The sequence below is a fragment of the Podarcis bocagei genome (assembly GCF_964188305.1).
Source record: "Podarcis bocagei genome assembly, chromosome: 13".
NCBI classification, from domain to species: domain Eukaryota; kingdom Metazoa; phylum Chordata; class Lepidosauria; order Squamata; family Lacertidae; genus Podarcis; species Podarcis bocagei.
In genome coordinates, this window is record NC_138138.1 from 13,940,607 (window position 1) to 13,958,336 (window position 17,730).

General features: G+C 47.9%; 1 protein-coding gene across 1 annotated transcript in view; it reads right to left on the bottom strand.

The window, feature by feature from the left end:
* Nucleotides 1-278: 278 nt before the first annotated feature.
* Nucleotides 279-17,730, bottom strand: part of LOC308570620 (uncharacterized protein) — a gene marked incomplete at its 5' end in the record, with an annotated part of 45,882 nt that continues 28,430 nt past the window's right edge. Inside the window, 10 exons of the mRNA XM_081165536.1 lie at nucleotides 279-1,261; nucleotides 3,361-3,422; nucleotides 4,178-4,275; nucleotides 6,304-6,465; nucleotides 7,161-7,323; nucleotides 8,356-8,418; nucleotides 9,504-9,664; nucleotides 11,621-11,679; nucleotides 11,822-11,940; nucleotides 14,654-14,761. Of these exons, the coding sequence (XP_081021662.1) occupies nucleotides 1,223-1,261; nucleotides 3,361-3,422; nucleotides 4,178-4,275; nucleotides 6,304-6,465; nucleotides 7,161-7,323; nucleotides 8,356-8,418; nucleotides 9,504-9,664; nucleotides 11,621-11,679; nucleotides 11,822-11,940; nucleotides 14,654-14,761 (1,034 nt within the window). The 3' untranslated portion in view covers nucleotides 279-1,222. The remainder of the gene's footprint in view (nucleotides 1,262-3,360; nucleotides 3,423-4,177; nucleotides 4,276-6,303; nucleotides 6,466-7,160; nucleotides 7,324-8,355; nucleotides 8,419-9,503; nucleotides 9,665-11,620; nucleotides 11,680-11,821; nucleotides 11,941-14,653; nucleotides 14,762-17,730) is intronic.

Below are 17,730 nucleotides of genomic sequence, written 5' to 3' on the forward strand. Positions count from 1 at the left end.
GAATCCCCGCGACGGGGTGAGCTCCCGCTGCTCAGTCCCTGCTCCTGCCAACCTAGCAGTTCGAAAGCACGTCAAAGTGCAAGTAGATAAATAGGTACCATTCTGGCGGGAAGGTAAACAGCGTTTCCGTGCGCTGCTCTGGTTTGCCAGAAGCAGCTTAGTCATGCTGGCCACATGACCCGGAAGCTGTACGCCGGCTCCCTTGGCCAATAAAGCGAGATGAGCACCGGAACCCCAGAGTCGGTCACGACTGGACCTAATGGTCAGGGGTCCCTTTACCTTTAAACATGTTGGGCAGTGTGTATGGAGGTCCTGGATTGCCCAGACGACAAGCGCTCTCAGCCTCGCTGATACTGTCCAAAGGAAAGCAGAGCAAGACTTTTGGTATCAACTTGGCTGCAGGAGTTGCCAGAAGGAGGCACACAAGGAGCCATCCAACTTTCTTAGGGACTTCAGGTTTGTACAGGCTTCACTCCTTAGCTTTTTCTTCTCCCAAGGATATCTCGCAAGGCAGTGGAGGTTTAGGATCACTTTTTCCCTTCTCTTATATGGGCTACCTTCCCAGGTTGACAAGCCACATCTGCTCCTCACTTCCCTGTACAGTACTTGCAGAAACTGCCTTGTGGACCGCTATCGATCTCGTCTGCTCAATCTGCTGGAGCCTGTCTTCGCATGCAAGGGAAGGGTGTGTGTATGTTTTGTTAGAACATACAGATAATTACAATAAAAAACATCATTGTGTCAGCCCTTTCCTCACAAACAGTCACTTCCCAACAGCACTGTTGGAATAAGAAAGTCTTCATTAGCCAGTGGAAGGACAAGAAGGAAAGAGGAAGTCTAAGTTCTGTATGGAGGGAGTTTCAAAGTCTAGGAGCAGTCATCAAAAAACAACAACCAGTTTCCAATATCCCTATTCCCTGTTCTGTCTTCTGACTGACCAAGAGCACCTTTGTCTTGTCCAGATTAAGTTTCCGTTTGTTCACCTTCCTCTGGTCCACTACTGTTGACAGATTCTGCTCCAGAACTGAGACAAGCTTCCTTGGATTTAGGTGGAAAGGAGAAACAGAGCTGGGTGTCTTCATCATACTGACGATACCAAGCCCCAAAACTCTCTCCCAGGAAGGAATGTAGACAACTGTAATATAGTCTGGCTGTTAGTGTTGGGCTTTCAGGGTCCTTGATGTAATTCAGTCGAATTTCCAGGATGTGTTCCAGGATGGGATCAACAGTTGGTCAATGTTGTTGGTTTTTGGAACTGCAACTGCAAAGAGAAAAGGTCAGATACTCTATGAGCTCCCCAAAAGATTTGGGGTTCATTTGACACCCAAAGAAATCAGCAATTGCAAATGTGCACTTTAAGATTTCAGTGAAATTTTATAAAGCCATTTGAAAGTAATGTATCTGCGGAATCTTTTTTAGAGCTGATTAATCACCTTTCCTGTAGCTAGTTAACTAAGACTGGGTTACTGTTTGCATGTAAACTCCACAATAGCATCACTCCTCTGATTTAAACAACAACAACAGCCTTAGTATGCACACGAAAGCTTATACCCAGAACCAACTTGGTCTCTAAGGTGCTACTGGACAATTTTTTAATTTTTTAATTGATTTCGAAAGCCTTAGTGGTGAGTGTTGTCCAGATAAAGATGTTGGGAACTGTAGTCCAATAGCATGTGGAGATATCTGTTGGCTACCTCTGGTTCATACAATGCTGGAGGAGGGCATGCCTGGCTGGCTGCAATTCTAAATAGGAACACTCTCGTTAGAGAGAGCACAACGTTCTGTTGCAAGACCTGTTTGCCTTTTTGCAAGTTATACAGTCGTACTTTGGATCTCAAACGCCTTGGTTCCCGAACAAATTGGCTCCCGAACGATTGAAACCCAGAAGTGAGTGTTCTGGTTTTCAGAAGATTTTCAGAAGCTGAACGTCTGACGTGGCTTCCAGTTGGCTGCAGGAACTTCCTGCAGCCAATGGGAAGCTGTGCTTTGGTTTCCGAATGTTTTGGAAGTCGAACGGACTTCTGGAACGGTTTCCGTTTGACTTCCAAGGTACGACTGTATTTTGGAGCTGTTTCAATTCCAGTTTTCACTGCTGTACTTGGTCTCTTTTGTTGTGGTTGTTAAGATCCTAATGACTGCAGCTCCCTCCAGTGGCTTCCGTAGATTACTGCCCTGTACTGATTCTGGGGCAATTTTCTAAAAGGGCCTTTGCGTGTGTGCTTCAGTGTTCTTCAGACATAGACAGATGGGGAAATGTGTGCAGGGAGACTGCAATAAAGTTTGCTGCTTTCACCTCTGAGTGCCCGAGGCTGCATTTGCACAACACTGGTCTCATCCAAAAAGTAATAGCTCTTTGCAGATTGATCGTGCATTACCCCGCAGTGTGGCCATTTGTAAACAGGTGAAAACAGATCTAGTTGGTCCCAGCAGTGGGCGTGTATCTACACTTGCCACATGGGCGTAGGCAGGGGGGCAGCTACCCCCTCTAAATCTAAATGGCCAATTGTGTCTGTTCTGTTCTGCCCCTAAAATAAATCCTGGCTATGCCCATGACCTGCCCAATGACATTTTGGGTGGGTGCATTGCAATAGCATAATCAATGCTTCCTGCTTCATTTACCTGAGGCACGTGCAAAGGGGAGAAAACATGGATTACCGAAGCAAGGGGAAGGTTTTCCAATGTATATCAAGTAAGCTCACCCACCCTTGTGGGCAGCAGGCTCTAGAATCAAGCTATACAGATTCTAAGTTGAGAATCAGCACTAACAATTCTGGACGGAGGAAAATGACATTTTTGGTGTGTGCTACAAATGGGCTGGGACGTGGGTGGCACTGTGGGTTAAACCACAGAGCCTAGGACTTGCTGATCAGAAGGTCGGCGGTTCGAATCCCCGCGACGGGGTGAGCTTCCGTTGTTCGGTCCCTGCTCCTGCCATCCTAGCAGTTCGAAAGCACGTCAGAGTGCAAGTAGATAAATAGGTGTTGCTCCGGTGGGAAGGTAAATGGTGTTTCCGTGCGCTGCTTTGGTTCTCCAGAAGCGGCTTCGTCATGCTGGCCACATGACCCAGAAGCTGTACGCCGGCTCCCTCGGCCAATAAAGTGAGATGAGCACCGCAACCCCAGAGTCGGCCACGACTGGACCTAACGGTCAGGGGTCCCTTTAATTTTACTTTACAAATGGGATTGTGTGTGTACAGCGCCTGGTAATGATGAAGCTGCAAAGCTCATTCTGGCAGCTCCCACATGTTCCCTTGCTGGTCTCCATCTGCCCCCCCCCCTCCTGATTTACCAGATCTGCATCAGTTGCCGGTCCCTGAGGATGAGAAGTGAGAAGCTTTGCATGAGAGCTGGCTGTACTCACCTGTGTCGTCGTATCAACCGAGTCCAGAGAGACCTGGAAACTCCTGTTTCTGTCTTGGCTTTCTGAGAAGGAAAGGGCCACAGAACAGCCAAAATGAATGATTGGCCTTAACAGAGAGCCTGTTTTCTCCATTGCAAAGCCTTCCTTGAGGGCATACCTTCCCGACCGCAGTTCTTTTCATTGCAGCCGAGTATTAAGACTCCTGTGCGCTTCAAAGAACAACAAAGGGAAGGGAGGGCTGTTGCTGAGAGCAGCAATGGGACGGGGGGGGGGGGAATCTACATACAAACCAAGAAAACACGTGTATTTTGTGTGTGTATATAAAACTAACTTTAAAAGCCTCTTGATTTTGTGTGTGTGTGTGTTTTGTGTATATCTTGATTGTGTGTCTGCGTGTACACACACACACACAGGTGTCCTGATTTGCTCCTGGTCTACACAGCCCTTGCAGCAGTGCCCTCCTCCTTGCTTTTTGCAAAGCAAGACCTTTGCTTTCCTGGAAGCCATCAAAACTCCTGGGCCGGCCCTGGTCAGCTCTGTGCACAGATTGGCCCTTGACCCTGCCACTCAGTTGCTCCGTAAAGTCACACACACAGAGAGAGAGAGTTTGTGGAATGGCTGTAGTCTGCCTGGATGCCAGGAACACTTCCATAATATGGCGGTGAGTGGGTGACAGACGTGTTCTGCACAGGTATAGATTCACGGCCTTGTTTTATCCCAGTGCAATATGTGGCACTGCTAAGAGGTCCCAAGCCTAAGTTTTGAAGAGCAATCCCTGGCCCACAACTACCTAATGTATGACATGAAGAGACCTTACCTTCATTGGCAGCTCCTTCATTCACAATGGTCAGACCTCCTGAGGGCTTCCACTCTTCCTCATCTTCCTCATACCAGGCCTCAGCATCATCGGAGAAGCTGCAGGAACAACAACCAAGACGTCATTACTAGGACCTGGAGGCAGACAGAAGGATGACAGCATTCAACATGTGCCAAGTACATTTTGCACCTAGCTATGGTTTTCCCAGTAGTGATGTATGGAAGTGAGAGCTGGACCATAAAGAAGGCTTATCGCCGAAGAATTGATGCTTTTGAATTATGGTGCTGGAGGAGACTCTTGAGAGTCCCATGGACTGCAAGAAGATCAAACCTCTCCATTCTTAAGGAAATCAGCCCTGAGTGCTCACTGGAAGGACAGATCCTGAAGCTGAGGCTCCAATACTTTGGCCACCTCATGAGAAGAGAAGACTCCCTGGAAAAGATCCTGATGTTGGGGAAGATGGAGGGCAGAAGGAGAAGGGGATGACAGAGGACGAGATGGTTGGACAGTGTTCTCAAAGTTACGAACATGAGTTTGACCGAACTGCGGGAGGCGGTGGAAGACAGGAGTGCCTGGCGTGCTCTGGTCCATGGGGTCACGAAGAATCGGACATAACTAAATGACTAAATAACAACAAAACCGGCCATTTGCAACCAGGTGAAGATGCCTGATGTCTCCACCACCTGGAGGTGCATGCCTGAGGATCCTCTCCACTGTTTTCACACACTAGCAACACATCCTGCGGAATTCTACCCATTATATTTTATCTGCACACTCAGAACGAATTTCGGCAACCAAAAGGCCATATTGAGAAATTGGACTTTCGAGCTATCTGGCCCCCAAATGGCAACTAGGCATTCTGTTTTGGTGACAGTAACTCTGGTTTAAGGAGCTATTTGGCACGTAACTTATATATCTGAGTTTCTAACAGTGCTCTTCCAGCGCAGGCTGCCCTCTCCCTTAGCTAGCTCTTTTGCTAGCTCTTATGGTTCATAAGGTGGGACGCAGGTGGCGCTGTGGGTTAAACCACAGAGCCTAGGACTTGCCGATCAGAAGGTTGGCAGTTCGAATCCCTGCAACAGGGTGAGCTCCCGTTGCTCGGTCCCTGCTCCTGCCCACCTAGCAGTTCGAAAGCACCCCTAAGTGCAAGTAGATAAATAGGTACAACTTTATAGCGGGAAGGTAAACGGCGTTTCCGTGCGCTGCGCTGGTGCCGGCTTGCCAGAGCAGCTTCGTCACACTGGCCACGTGACCCGGAAGTGTCTCCGAACAGCGCTGGCCCCCGGCCTCTTAAGTGAGATGGGCGCACAGCCCTAGAGTCGGACACGACTGGCCCGTACGGGCAGGAGTACCTTTACCTTTATGGTTCATAAGACTTATGCTTTCAGCTTGTGGGGAAGAATATGCACCATCTATTACTCAGTCATCTAAGGACCTTGCTGTATGGGCTACCTTTGAACAGGTTGCATACCAATATCTCAGGGTTGTGTGTTCAAGTTCAACATTGGGCAAAAAGACTCCTGTATATTGCAGGGGTTGGACTAGATGACCCTTGGGGTCCCTTCCAACTCTACAATTCTGTGATGGTGTTGTGTGGCTTGTTTGTTTTTGTCGGTGGTAGTATTATTTGTACGTCATTTATTTTCCTCTATTTCATTTTATACATCTATTCCTCTTCCTTTTGTTGTTTTGTTAAAAGTGCAAATAAAAATAAAATAATAATACGTAAAAAAAGGATTTTCACAAAAACCCCAGCTAAAATGCTCCTCTCACCCTTTGTCATCCGCTGCTAAGACATGGGGAAGAAAACATTCATTTTAGCAGGGGATTCCAATGCATAAAATCCCCTTCTAAAATGAAGGAAAGCACCTTTGTTTTAGCAGCACCTTGAGAGATGCTTTGAAGTCCACGGTTTCAAAGCATGTTGCAGCAGTTGGCACCGTGGCATCGGGCGACTGACCCTGCGAGTTCAAACTTGATCCAGCTCGTGGGACCAAACAGATCCCCTACTCATTGCTATAAAGGATCCCAGGAAATCAGGTTCGGCTCCCTGCCAAGAAGGTCCAGAAATTTAGGTTATTCTCCTCCAGGCTGCACCTTACCCATGCACTTCTTGCGCTTCTTACCTGGAACGAGACTTCCTCTGTCTGGCTCTGAGGAGGAATATCGCTAGGACGGTGCTGATCACTGCAAGGACAGCCAGCCCAACCCCAAAGCCAACATCGCTCTTCCGGATCGGTGTTTGGCAGCGATCGTCCATGTACCAAAAGGACTCCACATCATTGCACCTATGGGAGAGATGTGCAAGTGGTTTCAGGGGAGCGCATTCCCCCTTCCCAAGGCCTTGCCGGGTGTTAGAATTCCTGCTCCATGATTGCAGTCATGGGATTGTTGTCTTGCACATGACGGTATATGTTTTGACTCCACAGAGTGGAAAGTGACGGAGACAGGATGTTTGTGTTCCTGTGTTCCGTGAAGTGGGACTATTGTCCTTTGTTCTTTCTCTTTGCTGTCTGATGCTAGAGAGAGAGGGAGCCATGTTGCAGTGCTCCGTGTGTGTTAATATGTAAATAAAGTAATTAGCCAAAATGCTGAGTTGCTGAGGTCTGTCACGTGCATGATGTGCAAACTCTGCGGATCCCTAAGTGTGTCTGTTGGCATCGGTTGCTGTGATGTTTGGGCTGAAGAAAGCTTTTGAAGCTCCCAAACGAACGACCAGGAGGGAGAGAACATGCCAGTCAGACGTGTGTCTCTGCCAGGGTCCTACTCGAGTGTAGGACAAGTGTATAGGAGAGATGTGCAAGTGGTTTTAGGGGAGAGCATTCCCCCCTTCCCAGCCCACATCTGGATTTTCTTGCAGAGGGGAAGAAGAGGAACAGGGCTCTTTCAGACTGTCACAGTTTTCAGCTGGCACCAATTCAGGTTTGCAATGGGATGCCCGGATCCAGGGATATTTCTGCTATCTGCTCCTCTGTCCACTTACCTGCAGTAAGGGCCTCTTTCAGATATGCTACACAAGCCATTGTTGCAGTTCATGGTGCTTTTGGTGTCCTTGGTACAGTCGGAGATACAGCGCAGCGTGCCTGTGGAGTTATCGGGGTAATAGTAGTCTGCATATCTGGGATCGATGTTTTGTCTGCAAGCAGCTGGGAAGGAGAAAGAAGAAGAGACCACTGCCACAAAAACTGCCAAGACCTTCATGAAGCCCTTAAGGCTATCATGGCTTCTCGCTTTGTCAGGCAGAGCCCCAGATTCCCAGATGCAAGCCTTTCCCCTCTCCCCTTGAAGAAACCTAAAATCTTTCTCCACCTTTTCATTCATTGCAGCGGCCACCCATCCACCCACTAGAGCCCAGCAGGGCTGCACTGTGCCCCCCCCAATAAACCCAGCTCCACTTGCTCGCCCAGCTGCCTGCCCCTTCCCTCCCCTTGGCCAGGACTGTCTGGGACCAAAGTCACACTCAGGGAAGCGGAGGCAGCTCAGTGGGTACTGCCGATGGGGGGAAGGGGGTCCAGGGCAGCAGCGACTACGACAGTGGTTCCCCACCTTTCTTGGCCATGCCCCACCTAAGCACCTCTAAAAGCCCAATCGCCTTCTAAATCCGGCCCACGAATGGTCCAGGAATCAGTGTGTTTAAACATGAGTAGTAGTAGAATGTGTCCTTTTATTTAAAACGCATCTCTGGGTTATTTGTGGGGCCTGCCTGGTGTTTTCACATGAGTAGAATGTGTGCTTTTATTTAAAACGCATCTCTCGGTTGTTTGTGGGGCATAGGAATTCATTCATTATTTTTTTTCAAAATACAGTCCGGCCCCCCACAAGGTCTGAGGGACAGTGGACCAGCCCCCTGCTGGAAAAGTTTGCTGACCCCTGGTTTAACAGATCAGTGTGGATCTAGTGATGCTGATGCGGAATAGAATGTACCTGTTTTCATCTGAGGAACATTGGAGGGCATCTGCCAAACTATCCCACCATGAAAGAGAAGAATGGAGGCCTGGCAGTGCCAACTTGCTGACACCATGATGCAGCCGAAGAACAGGCAGGCAGGCAGCTCCCCTTGGGTTTAGAATGAGCAAGCATGCAGGACCAATTCCAGGCAGCTCACTGTTTTTGCTCTCGCTGGAGAGGCTGCGGGTGCATAAATAATCCCTTTGTCCCTCCCTAATTCTGGGACTCACCTTCAGCTGAAAAATTTGTGCTTGCGCTCAGAATAGGGTCAGGTGGAGCTGAAAAGCAAAATGCTGCGGAAAGAAAGAGATGGTTACATTGCATGATTTTACTTATTTCCTTTCTTATATATTTTTTCTGCACCTCTTCAAAATGCCCTGACAGTCTCTCTAAAGTCTCTCTAAAGAAGGTAATGTGGAGAGGTATATGCTGTAATGTAATCTTGAACATAGGTCAGGTGGGTGGGGAATAATAATAATAATAATAATAATAATAATAATAATAATAATAGTGGATTAGGTAGAGGTAAGGGGACCCCTGGCAGTTAAGTCCAGTCACAGACGACTCTGAGGGTTGCGGCGCTCATCTCGCTTTACTGGCCGAGGGAGCCAACTTCCGGGTCATGTGGCCAGCATGACTAAGCTGCTTCCGGCGAACCAAAGCAGCGCACAGAAATGCCGTTTACCTTCCCACCAGAGCAGTACCTATTTATCTACTTGCACTGGCCTGCTTTCAAACTGCTAGGTTGGCAGGAGCAGGGACCGAAAAACAGGAGCTCACCCCGTTACGAGGTTTCGAACTGCCGACCTTCTGATCAGCAAGCCCTAGGCTCTGTGGTTTAACCCACAGTGCCACCCGCGTCCCAATAATGGAATAGGACATCCCAGTTTCATCGGAGAAATGTTGGACGGTATGTGAAAGAAGCTCTTGTTAGAAATAGGTGGGTGGAGTTGGAGGAAATCAGGCAGACACATCTTGGCTCTCTGAAGCATTTGATGAAGTAGAAGTTAGTCCAGGCTTCTTCAACCTTGGCCCTCCAGATGTTTTTGGCCTACAACTCCCATGAGCCCTAGCTAGCAGGACCAGTGGTCAGGGATGGTGGGAATTGTAGTCTCAAAACATCTGGAGGGCCGAGGTTGAGGAAGCCTGAGTTAGTCCACTACAGCTTATAATGCCGTCATTAAATTATTCAAGGTGTCACAACCTTTTTTCTTGTTTTTGCTGCAAGAGATCAATCTGACTCCTTCTCTAGATATGGGCTTTTATTTAGTGCAGGGACTCCCAGCCATGGAACCTTCTGAGTACCCTTCTCTAGCCAGGAGGACACAATAATATTGAAATATCATCTCGAACTGGAAGACTGTTGCCCGGAGCTTACATGAGTTCCCCGTATTGCATTCCTCCTGAGTGGAGTTGACGGCAGTCAGCTGCTTCCGCACGACCTCGGTCAAATTCTGGACAGTTTTGTCAATGATGTTCACATCGTTGTTTATTACAGCTTTAATGATGACTTCGTGGTCCACGATAATGCTGCCTTTCCTAACACAGCGATGACAAAGGGCAATATCTCAACCACCATTTTGTTGTTAAAAAGAGCACGGCAGGGCATAGCTGTCAACTTACAGATTTGAAAATAAGGGAGCAGCAGCCTCGAAAATAAGGGATCAGCAGCCAAAATAAGGGATTTTGCTGTTGTAAAGAGTTACATACATTGGTAGGATTGACAGGTGCTGTCAATCTGGCATGAGGCGGTTACGGTTCCCGCCGTGGCCGCTGAAGCGCCGCCCTTCTGCGTCCCTCCCCATCCCCATCGCCTCCTCTTCCTCCTCCCTCAGGCCGCCTCCTCAGCTGCCACTACTGCTGCCGCCTCCGGGCTCGCGGGCGGCGTGGGCGAGAGTTTCTCCCCCCCCCTCTCGGGCAGGGAAGGGCCGATAGAACTCCTCGCACCAGGATGCCAGCGTGCACTCTCTCGCGCGGCGGAGGACCCCGGGCCGCTGCTTCCCTCCTGAGCCGGGCAAGCATGAAACCCGGGAAATTTAAGGGACATCATCAATAAGGGACAGCAGCGGGACACGGCGCTGGGATAAGGGAGTTTCCCACCAAATAAGGGACGGTTGACAGCTATGCGGCAGGGGCGCACGTTGACGAGGAGAAAGCCAATACGGGAAATTCACTTATGTCCTTATGAATGTGCAAGATCAGTGCTACGGGGGGGGGGGGGAGCCTAAATCTTGTTCTATCAGCATGGCTGTATGCACACCATATACATTTAAAGGACATGTTTTCCTCCAAAGAATTCTGAGAGCTGTAGTCTGTGAAGGGTGCTGGGAATTGCAGATCTCTGATAGATGCCCTCCAGTTCCCATGATTATTTGCAGAATGCAATGTGCTTTCAATGTATGGCGCACAAGCCGAATGCATAACAATGCACAGACAAGAACAATGGGATATCAGCTCCGCCCAATGCCTAATGGATAACAGCAACAACCGGGAAAAGATAAACATAACATTTTACAAGGACAGGAAGAAACACCACGGACAGAATAATTGCCACACACAGGAAGAACAAGGATATCGTTTGAGTGCCTCATTTGTAGTTTTATAAATCATTTAATGTGTCAGCATGAATGGAAGTTATTAATATTGCAGTTGTCGTATAAGGGATTGCTATTATGACCGGAATGTAATTGAAATTCATAAGATTTTGTAATGCAGAAATAAAGAAATAATCAAACCAGCAATTCTAGCACGCGGGGGGACGGGACCTTATCTAAATTATATAATTTGGTATTTGAACGATTGGTATTAGTAATTGTATTATAAATTGGTATTGTTATAATGAGGCTATTACAGTGGGACCTCGGGTTAAGTATTTAATTCGTTCCGGAGGTCCGTTCTTAACCTGAAACTGTTCTTAACCTGAAGCACCACTTTAGCTAACGGGGCCTCCCGCTGCTGCTGTGTCGCTGGAGCAAGATTTCTGTTCTCATCCTGAAGCAAAGTTCTTAACCCGAGGTACTATTTCTGGGTTAGCGGAGTCTGTAACCTGAAGTGTATGTAACCCAAGGTACCACTGTATTGGATTGTAATTGAAAACTAATAAAAAATATTAATGACAATGACAAGGACGACGACGACAACAACAACACACGAACTGTCTCTGTTTGTGGAAACATTCTTGATTTGGAATCTAGACTGGGCTACTCTTCAGTCAATAGATGAACGGTAGCCTTAGTCATCCAGATAACAGGAGTACAGACAGGAGCAGCCTAAGATCTCATAGGGAGAGATTTGGTGCCTGGGAATGATACGGAACAAGGGGGATTCTGGGAACAACAACCTCTTGGGTTTCCTTTGAGGAGAGAGGGACCTGGTAGGGTGGCAACAGGAAGCCAGGAGGACTCGTTCACTGGCTTCACCTTAGCCTAATCTGAAACATGAATAGGCCACTGGACAATATGGCATCTCAAAGTGGTCTCTGCTTCAGGTACCTACCGCAGTTTTAAGATCACCACACCTTGGTATCCAGAGACGCCCTGATAAACATTGTCCATCTAAATGGTGGAGAGGAAAAATACAGAATGTCTTAATAATCCAGGCTGGAGTCATTTAGACAGGGAAGGTAAACAGAATGAAAGAGAACTATATAACCAACAGAGCAAGGTGTTGAAGGACGAGCCAATGGTTCATTGTTACCTGCATCTTAAATTCCTCTTCCAAGTTCTTATACTCTTCTGACTCTTGGTTCTCGAGCTCTGGAACGAACTCCTTGTTGGTGATTTTCACTTGGACTTCAATTGTCACGGGCACACTTTCTAAAATGGAGGGAGATCAATCCTTAGGCGATTGGAACATGTCCCCTCTGAGGAACTGCTAAAATGCTGGAGGTGTTTTAGTTAAGGTGAAACCCCACCCCACTAAGAAGGACATGAATAAGAGAAAACCTCATAAAATGTATGATGTGGAGAAACAGAAGTTTTTCTTCCCATCTCCTAGCACTAGAACTTAACATGGGTTGCAATGGGGCAGGGCAAATGTCTAAATAGCAGATCTATGCTATTAGTAATACCGTATTTTTCGCCCTATAGGACGCACTTTTCCCCCTCCAAAAATGAAGGGGAAATCTGGGTGCGTCCTATGGGGTGAATGCAGGCTTTCGCTGAAGCCTGGAGAGCGAGAGGGGTCGGTGCGCACTGACCCCTCTCGCTCTCCAGGCTTCAGGAAGCTCTGCGCAACCCTCGGGAGACCGGCTCCGAGGGTTGCGCAGAGCTGCCTGCAGTCCCCGGCTCAGCACAGCTCTGCGCGGCCATCGGGAGCGGGGCGCTAAGTCCCGCCCCGCTCCGGATGGCAGCGCAGAGCTGCCTGCAGTCCCGGGATCAGCGCAGCTCTGCGCGGCCACTGGGAGCCGGGGGCGAAGCCCCGACCCGCTCCCGATGGCGGCGCAGAGCTGCCTGCAGTCCTGGGATCAGCGCAGCTCTGCGCGGCCACCGGGAGCGGGGCGCTAAGTCCCGCCCTGCTCCGGATGGCGGCGCAGAGCTGCCTGCAGTCCCGGGATCAGCGCACTTCTCCCCATCGCCAGCCCCACAAGCTCGGGGGACAGCGGGGAGGCAGAGAGTGCCTTCCCACTGTTCCCCGACCTGGTTCTTCCAGCCCCGCACCTGGGGGGGAAATAAAATTTTGTTTCTTTATTTCCCCCCCAAAAAAACTAGGTGCGTCCTATGGGCCGGAGCATCCTATGGGGCGCAAAATACGGAAGTTATGGCTATTAGTTATACTTTAATTGACCCTCCTCGTTCAGATTTGGCTGATCCTCAGTCTAGGACAGGCATAGGCAAACTCCAGCCCTCCAGATGTTTGGGACTACAATTCCCATCATCCCTAGCTAACAGGACCAATGGTCAGGGATGATGGGAATTGTAGTCTCAAAACATCTGGAGGCCAGAGTTTGCCTATGCCTGGTCTAGGAACATCTGCCTCTTCCAGCAAAAAGTCTGTACTTGCAGAAGCCTTGCTCGGTTTTATAGGCATTGGTTCTGATTATGCTGGAGGGATTGCCCCCACCCCACAGCTGATATTTACCCCCCCAAAGATGCCATAAGCATGACCTACAGGGGCAAAGAGCAGCTGGGGTGTGAATCTACTGTGGGGCTCCAATCCAGATTTAGAGTGGAATCCAGATCAAAGGTGTGGGAAATTCTGCTTTCCTTTGAAATAAAAATGGTCAGCATAAGCCTTTTTTAAAAAAGCGTGTTTAACACAACATGGCGTTTTGCCCAAAGTTCAAAGGCTCCCTTGAGATTCCTGATAGCTGTTGCTAATGGCTGTATTCCAAGAGCAAATTAGAAGAGGAGAAATCGCATCCTTGCCAAGACTGTATATGATTTTCTCTATTTATAACTTTGTCCATGGGATTTATTGTGCTCTGAGTGCTCTTTTAAGAGCTCAAAAGTGCCATATAAATGTCTAATCTCATTTATATCATACTGAGGTCCAGCGCCGAGGGCCTTCTGGTGGTTCCCTCGCTGCGAAAAGCCAAGTTGCAGGGAACCAGGCAGAGGGCCTTCTTGGTAGTGGCACCTGCCGTGTGGAACGCCCTCCCACCAGATGTCAAAGAGAACAACAACTACCAGACTTTTAGAAGACATCTGAAGGCAACCCTGTTTAGGGAAGCTTTTAATGTTTAATAGACTATTGTATTTTAATATTCTGTTGGAAGCTGCCCAGAGTGTCTGGGGAAACCCAGCCAGATGGGCGGGGTATAAATAAATTATTATTATTATTATTATTATTATTATTATTATTATTATTATTATTATTATTATTATCATTATCATCATCATAACCATCATCATCATTATCATTATCATTATCGTCATAATTATATATACAAAGGTGTTGAGAACTGTCAGAAAATCCCTCACAGAGCTACAATTTCCAGCACCCGGAACAAACTACAATTCCCTGGATTCTTTGCGGGGAAGCTATGGCCGCTGTGGTGGTTAAGAGTGCTTTAAACATACGACTTAAAGCCCCCAACTGTGGCCCCCACCCCAAATGTTTTTGCTTTACCCCTCCAATCCCCCTGGATGTCTTTTAAAGAGAAGATAGCTGCATAACTTAATTTAATAATTAATTTAATAATTTAATAATAAGTGGTAGTTCTTGTTAATACATCATTTTGTACGTTTTGCGGTATTTTATGCATTGTGCCTTGCCGTTACTTTTATGGCTTGTAGTTTAATCATTCTTCATTGCAGTGGATAAGTCTGAACGGTTTATTATTTGCCAGTATTTAATTTTACTGCTTACTGTTATAGATTCTAAAGGATTATTGAATATCACTTTATTTGATATAGGTTGTTTATTTTTAAGTTATTGTGACTTTTTTGTATTGGATCAGACTGTTATTATTATTGATGTTTGATAATACCCTAGTCTTTCCCATCTTATATTCGGCGAAAAAGGGATAGGAGTGTACTTGGTCTGCTCTGCAGGAATAGGAGTCAGGTTGCTCTCGTTTCTACTTACCCACTTCAAAAGGCATGTCTTCAACTGGGAACTCACATTTCGGTCCATAGAAATTGCTAAGGCACAAACATTTGATTCCATCATGTGTTCCCCCATTTTCACACGTTTCTGGAAGAGAGAAGGTTTCCCCCACAAAATGTGGTTAGCAGCAATCTAATGTACAGGTATATAGAGAAAAACACAGAGGGAAAGTGAAATTCTTCTTGACACTCAAGTAACGTTTCACAATTCCTCAGAGCTGAAAATTTTATCTCAGCCGAGGATGCCATGAAACACTTGCTACTCTTTTAAGGTGCCACAGGTTGAAGAAGAGTGGAGCGGGAAGGTAAGGTAAAGGTAAAGGGACCCCTGACCATTAGGTCCAGTCGCAGATGACTCTGGGGTTGCGGCGCTCATCTTGCTCTATAGGCCGAGGGAGCCGGCGTTTGTCCGCAGACAGCTTCCGGGTCATGTGGCCAGCATGATTAAGCCGCTTCTGGCGAACCAGAGCAGTGCACGGAAACGCCGTTTACCTTCCCACCGGAGCGGTACCTATTTATCTACTTGCACTTTGACGTGCTTTCGAACTGCTAGGTTGGCAGGAGCAGGGACTGAGGAACGGGAGCTCACCCCGTTGATGGGATTTGAACCGCCGACCTTCTGATCAGCAAGTCCTAGGCTCTGTGGTTTAACCCACAACGTATTAAGTTCATCTGAAAGGTTTTAGAAGTGCCCTGTCTAATCCAGCTTTGGGCCATGTTGGCAGGCATGGCACCAAGGCCCTCATTCCTGTTAATTTTGGAAGTTGGTGAGCGTTGTTGCAGGGAAATCAACACTGACCTTCCCTTGTCCGCATTGTCCACATTGAATGTCCCTTGTCCACATTGAATGCGTACAACCCCTTTGCAGCCAGTTGCCAAAAATCACTCTCTAAAATGTTCAAACCACTATGGCCAAACTCCAATTTGATGCCATTATCCGCTGAAGTGGCAAACTTCCTTTGCCTTCTGTGGTAAAAGGTAAAAAGGTAAAGGACCCCTGGACGGTTAAGTCCAGTCAAAGGTGACTATGGGGTTGCGGCGCTCATCTCGCTTTCAGGCCGAGGGAGCCACCGTTCGTCCACAGACAGCTTTCCGGGTCATGTGGCCAGCAGGACTAAACTGCTTCTGGCGCAACGGGACACCGTGATGGAAGCCAGAATGCATGGAAACGCCGTTTACCTTCCCACCACAGTGGTACCTATTTATCTACTTGCACTGGCGTGCTTTCGAACTGCTAGGTTGGCAGGAACTGGGACAGAGCAACGGGAGCTCATTCCGTTGTGGGGATTCGAACCGCTGACCTCCTGATCGGCAAGCCCAAGAGGCTCAGTGGCTTAGACCACAGAAAGGCAAGATAGAGAAGGAGATGCAATCCAATGAAAATGGACTGCCATGGGAAGGGGAACTGAGGTAACCAGTGTTTTTTTTTTTCCTTTAAAAAATGTTTAGGGGTACTCTCATTTTGACTCAAGGAAATCACGATTTTATAGTTCAAATTGGGGAAAAATAAATACAGTAAATGGACAAAAGTACAAAGATTCATAAAATGTTTAGGGGTATGCGTACCCCTGTGTATCCCCAGAAAAAAAAAGCACTGGAAGTAACTGGTTAGAAAGCTGGTCTTCATCGCATTCTTGTCAGGTTGCTCTCGGTTCTACTTACCCACTTCAAAAGGCATGTCTGGAACTGGGAGCTCACACTTCGGCCCATAGAAATTGCTAAGGCACAAACATTTGTTGCCATCATGTGTTCCCCCATTTTCACATGTTTCTGGAAGAGAGAAGGTTTCCCCCACAAAATGTGGTTAGCAGCAATCTAATGTACAGGTATATAGAGAAAAACACAGAGGGAAAGTGAAATTCTTCTTGACACTCAAGTAACGTTTCACAATTCCTCAGAGCTGAAAATTTTATCTCAGCCGAGGATGCCATGAAACACTTGCTACTCTTTTAAGGTGCCACAGGTTGAAGAAGAGTGGAGCGGGAAGGTAAGGTAAAGGTAAAGGGACCCCTGACCATTAGGTCCAGTCGCAGATGACTCTGGGGTTGCGGCGCTCATCTTGCTCTATAGGCCGAGGGAGCCGGCGTTTGTCCGCAGACAGCTTCCGGGTCATGTGGCCAGCATGATTAAGCCGCTTCTGGCGAACCAGAGCAGTGCACGGAAACGCCGTTTACCTTCCCACCGGAGCGGTACCTATTTATCTACTTGCACTTTGACGTGCTTTCGAACTGCTAGGTTGGCAGGAGCAGGGACTGAGGAACGGGAGCTCACCCCGTTGATGGGATTTGAACCGCCGACCTTCTGATCAGCAAGTCCTAGGCTCTGTGGTTTAACCCACAACGTATTAAGTTCATCTGAAAGGTTTTAGAAGTGCCCTGTCTAATCCAGCTTTGGGCCATGTTGGCAGGCATGGCACCAAGGCCCTCATTCCTGTTAATTTTGGAAGTTGGTGAGCGTTGTTGCAGGGAAATCAACACTGACCTTCCCTTGTCCGCATTGTCCACATTGAATGTCCCTTGTCCACATTGAATGCGTACAACCCCTTTGCAGCCAGTTGCCAAAAATCACTCTCTAAAATGTTCAAACCACTATGGCCAAACTCCAATTTGATGCCATTATCCGCTGAAGTGGCAAACTTCCTTTGCCTTCTGTGGTAAAAGGTAAAAAGGTAAAGGACCCCTGGACGGTTAAGTCCAGTCAAAGGTGACTATGGGGTTGCGGCGCTCATCTCGCTTTCAGGCCGAGGGAGCCACCGTTCGTCCACAGACAGCTTTCCGGGTCATGTGGCCAGCAGGACTAAACTGCTTCTGGCGCAACGGGACACCGTGATGGAAGCCAGAATGCATGGAAACGCCGTTTACCTTCCCACCACAGTGGTACCTATTTATCTACTTGCACTGGCGTGCTTTCGAACTGCTAGGTTGGCAGGAACTGGAACAGAGCAACGGGAGCTCATTCCGTTGTGGGGATTCGAACCGCTGACCTCCTGATCGGCAAGCCCAAGAGGCTCAGTGGCTTAGACCACAGAAAGGCAAGATAGAGAAGGAGATGCAATCC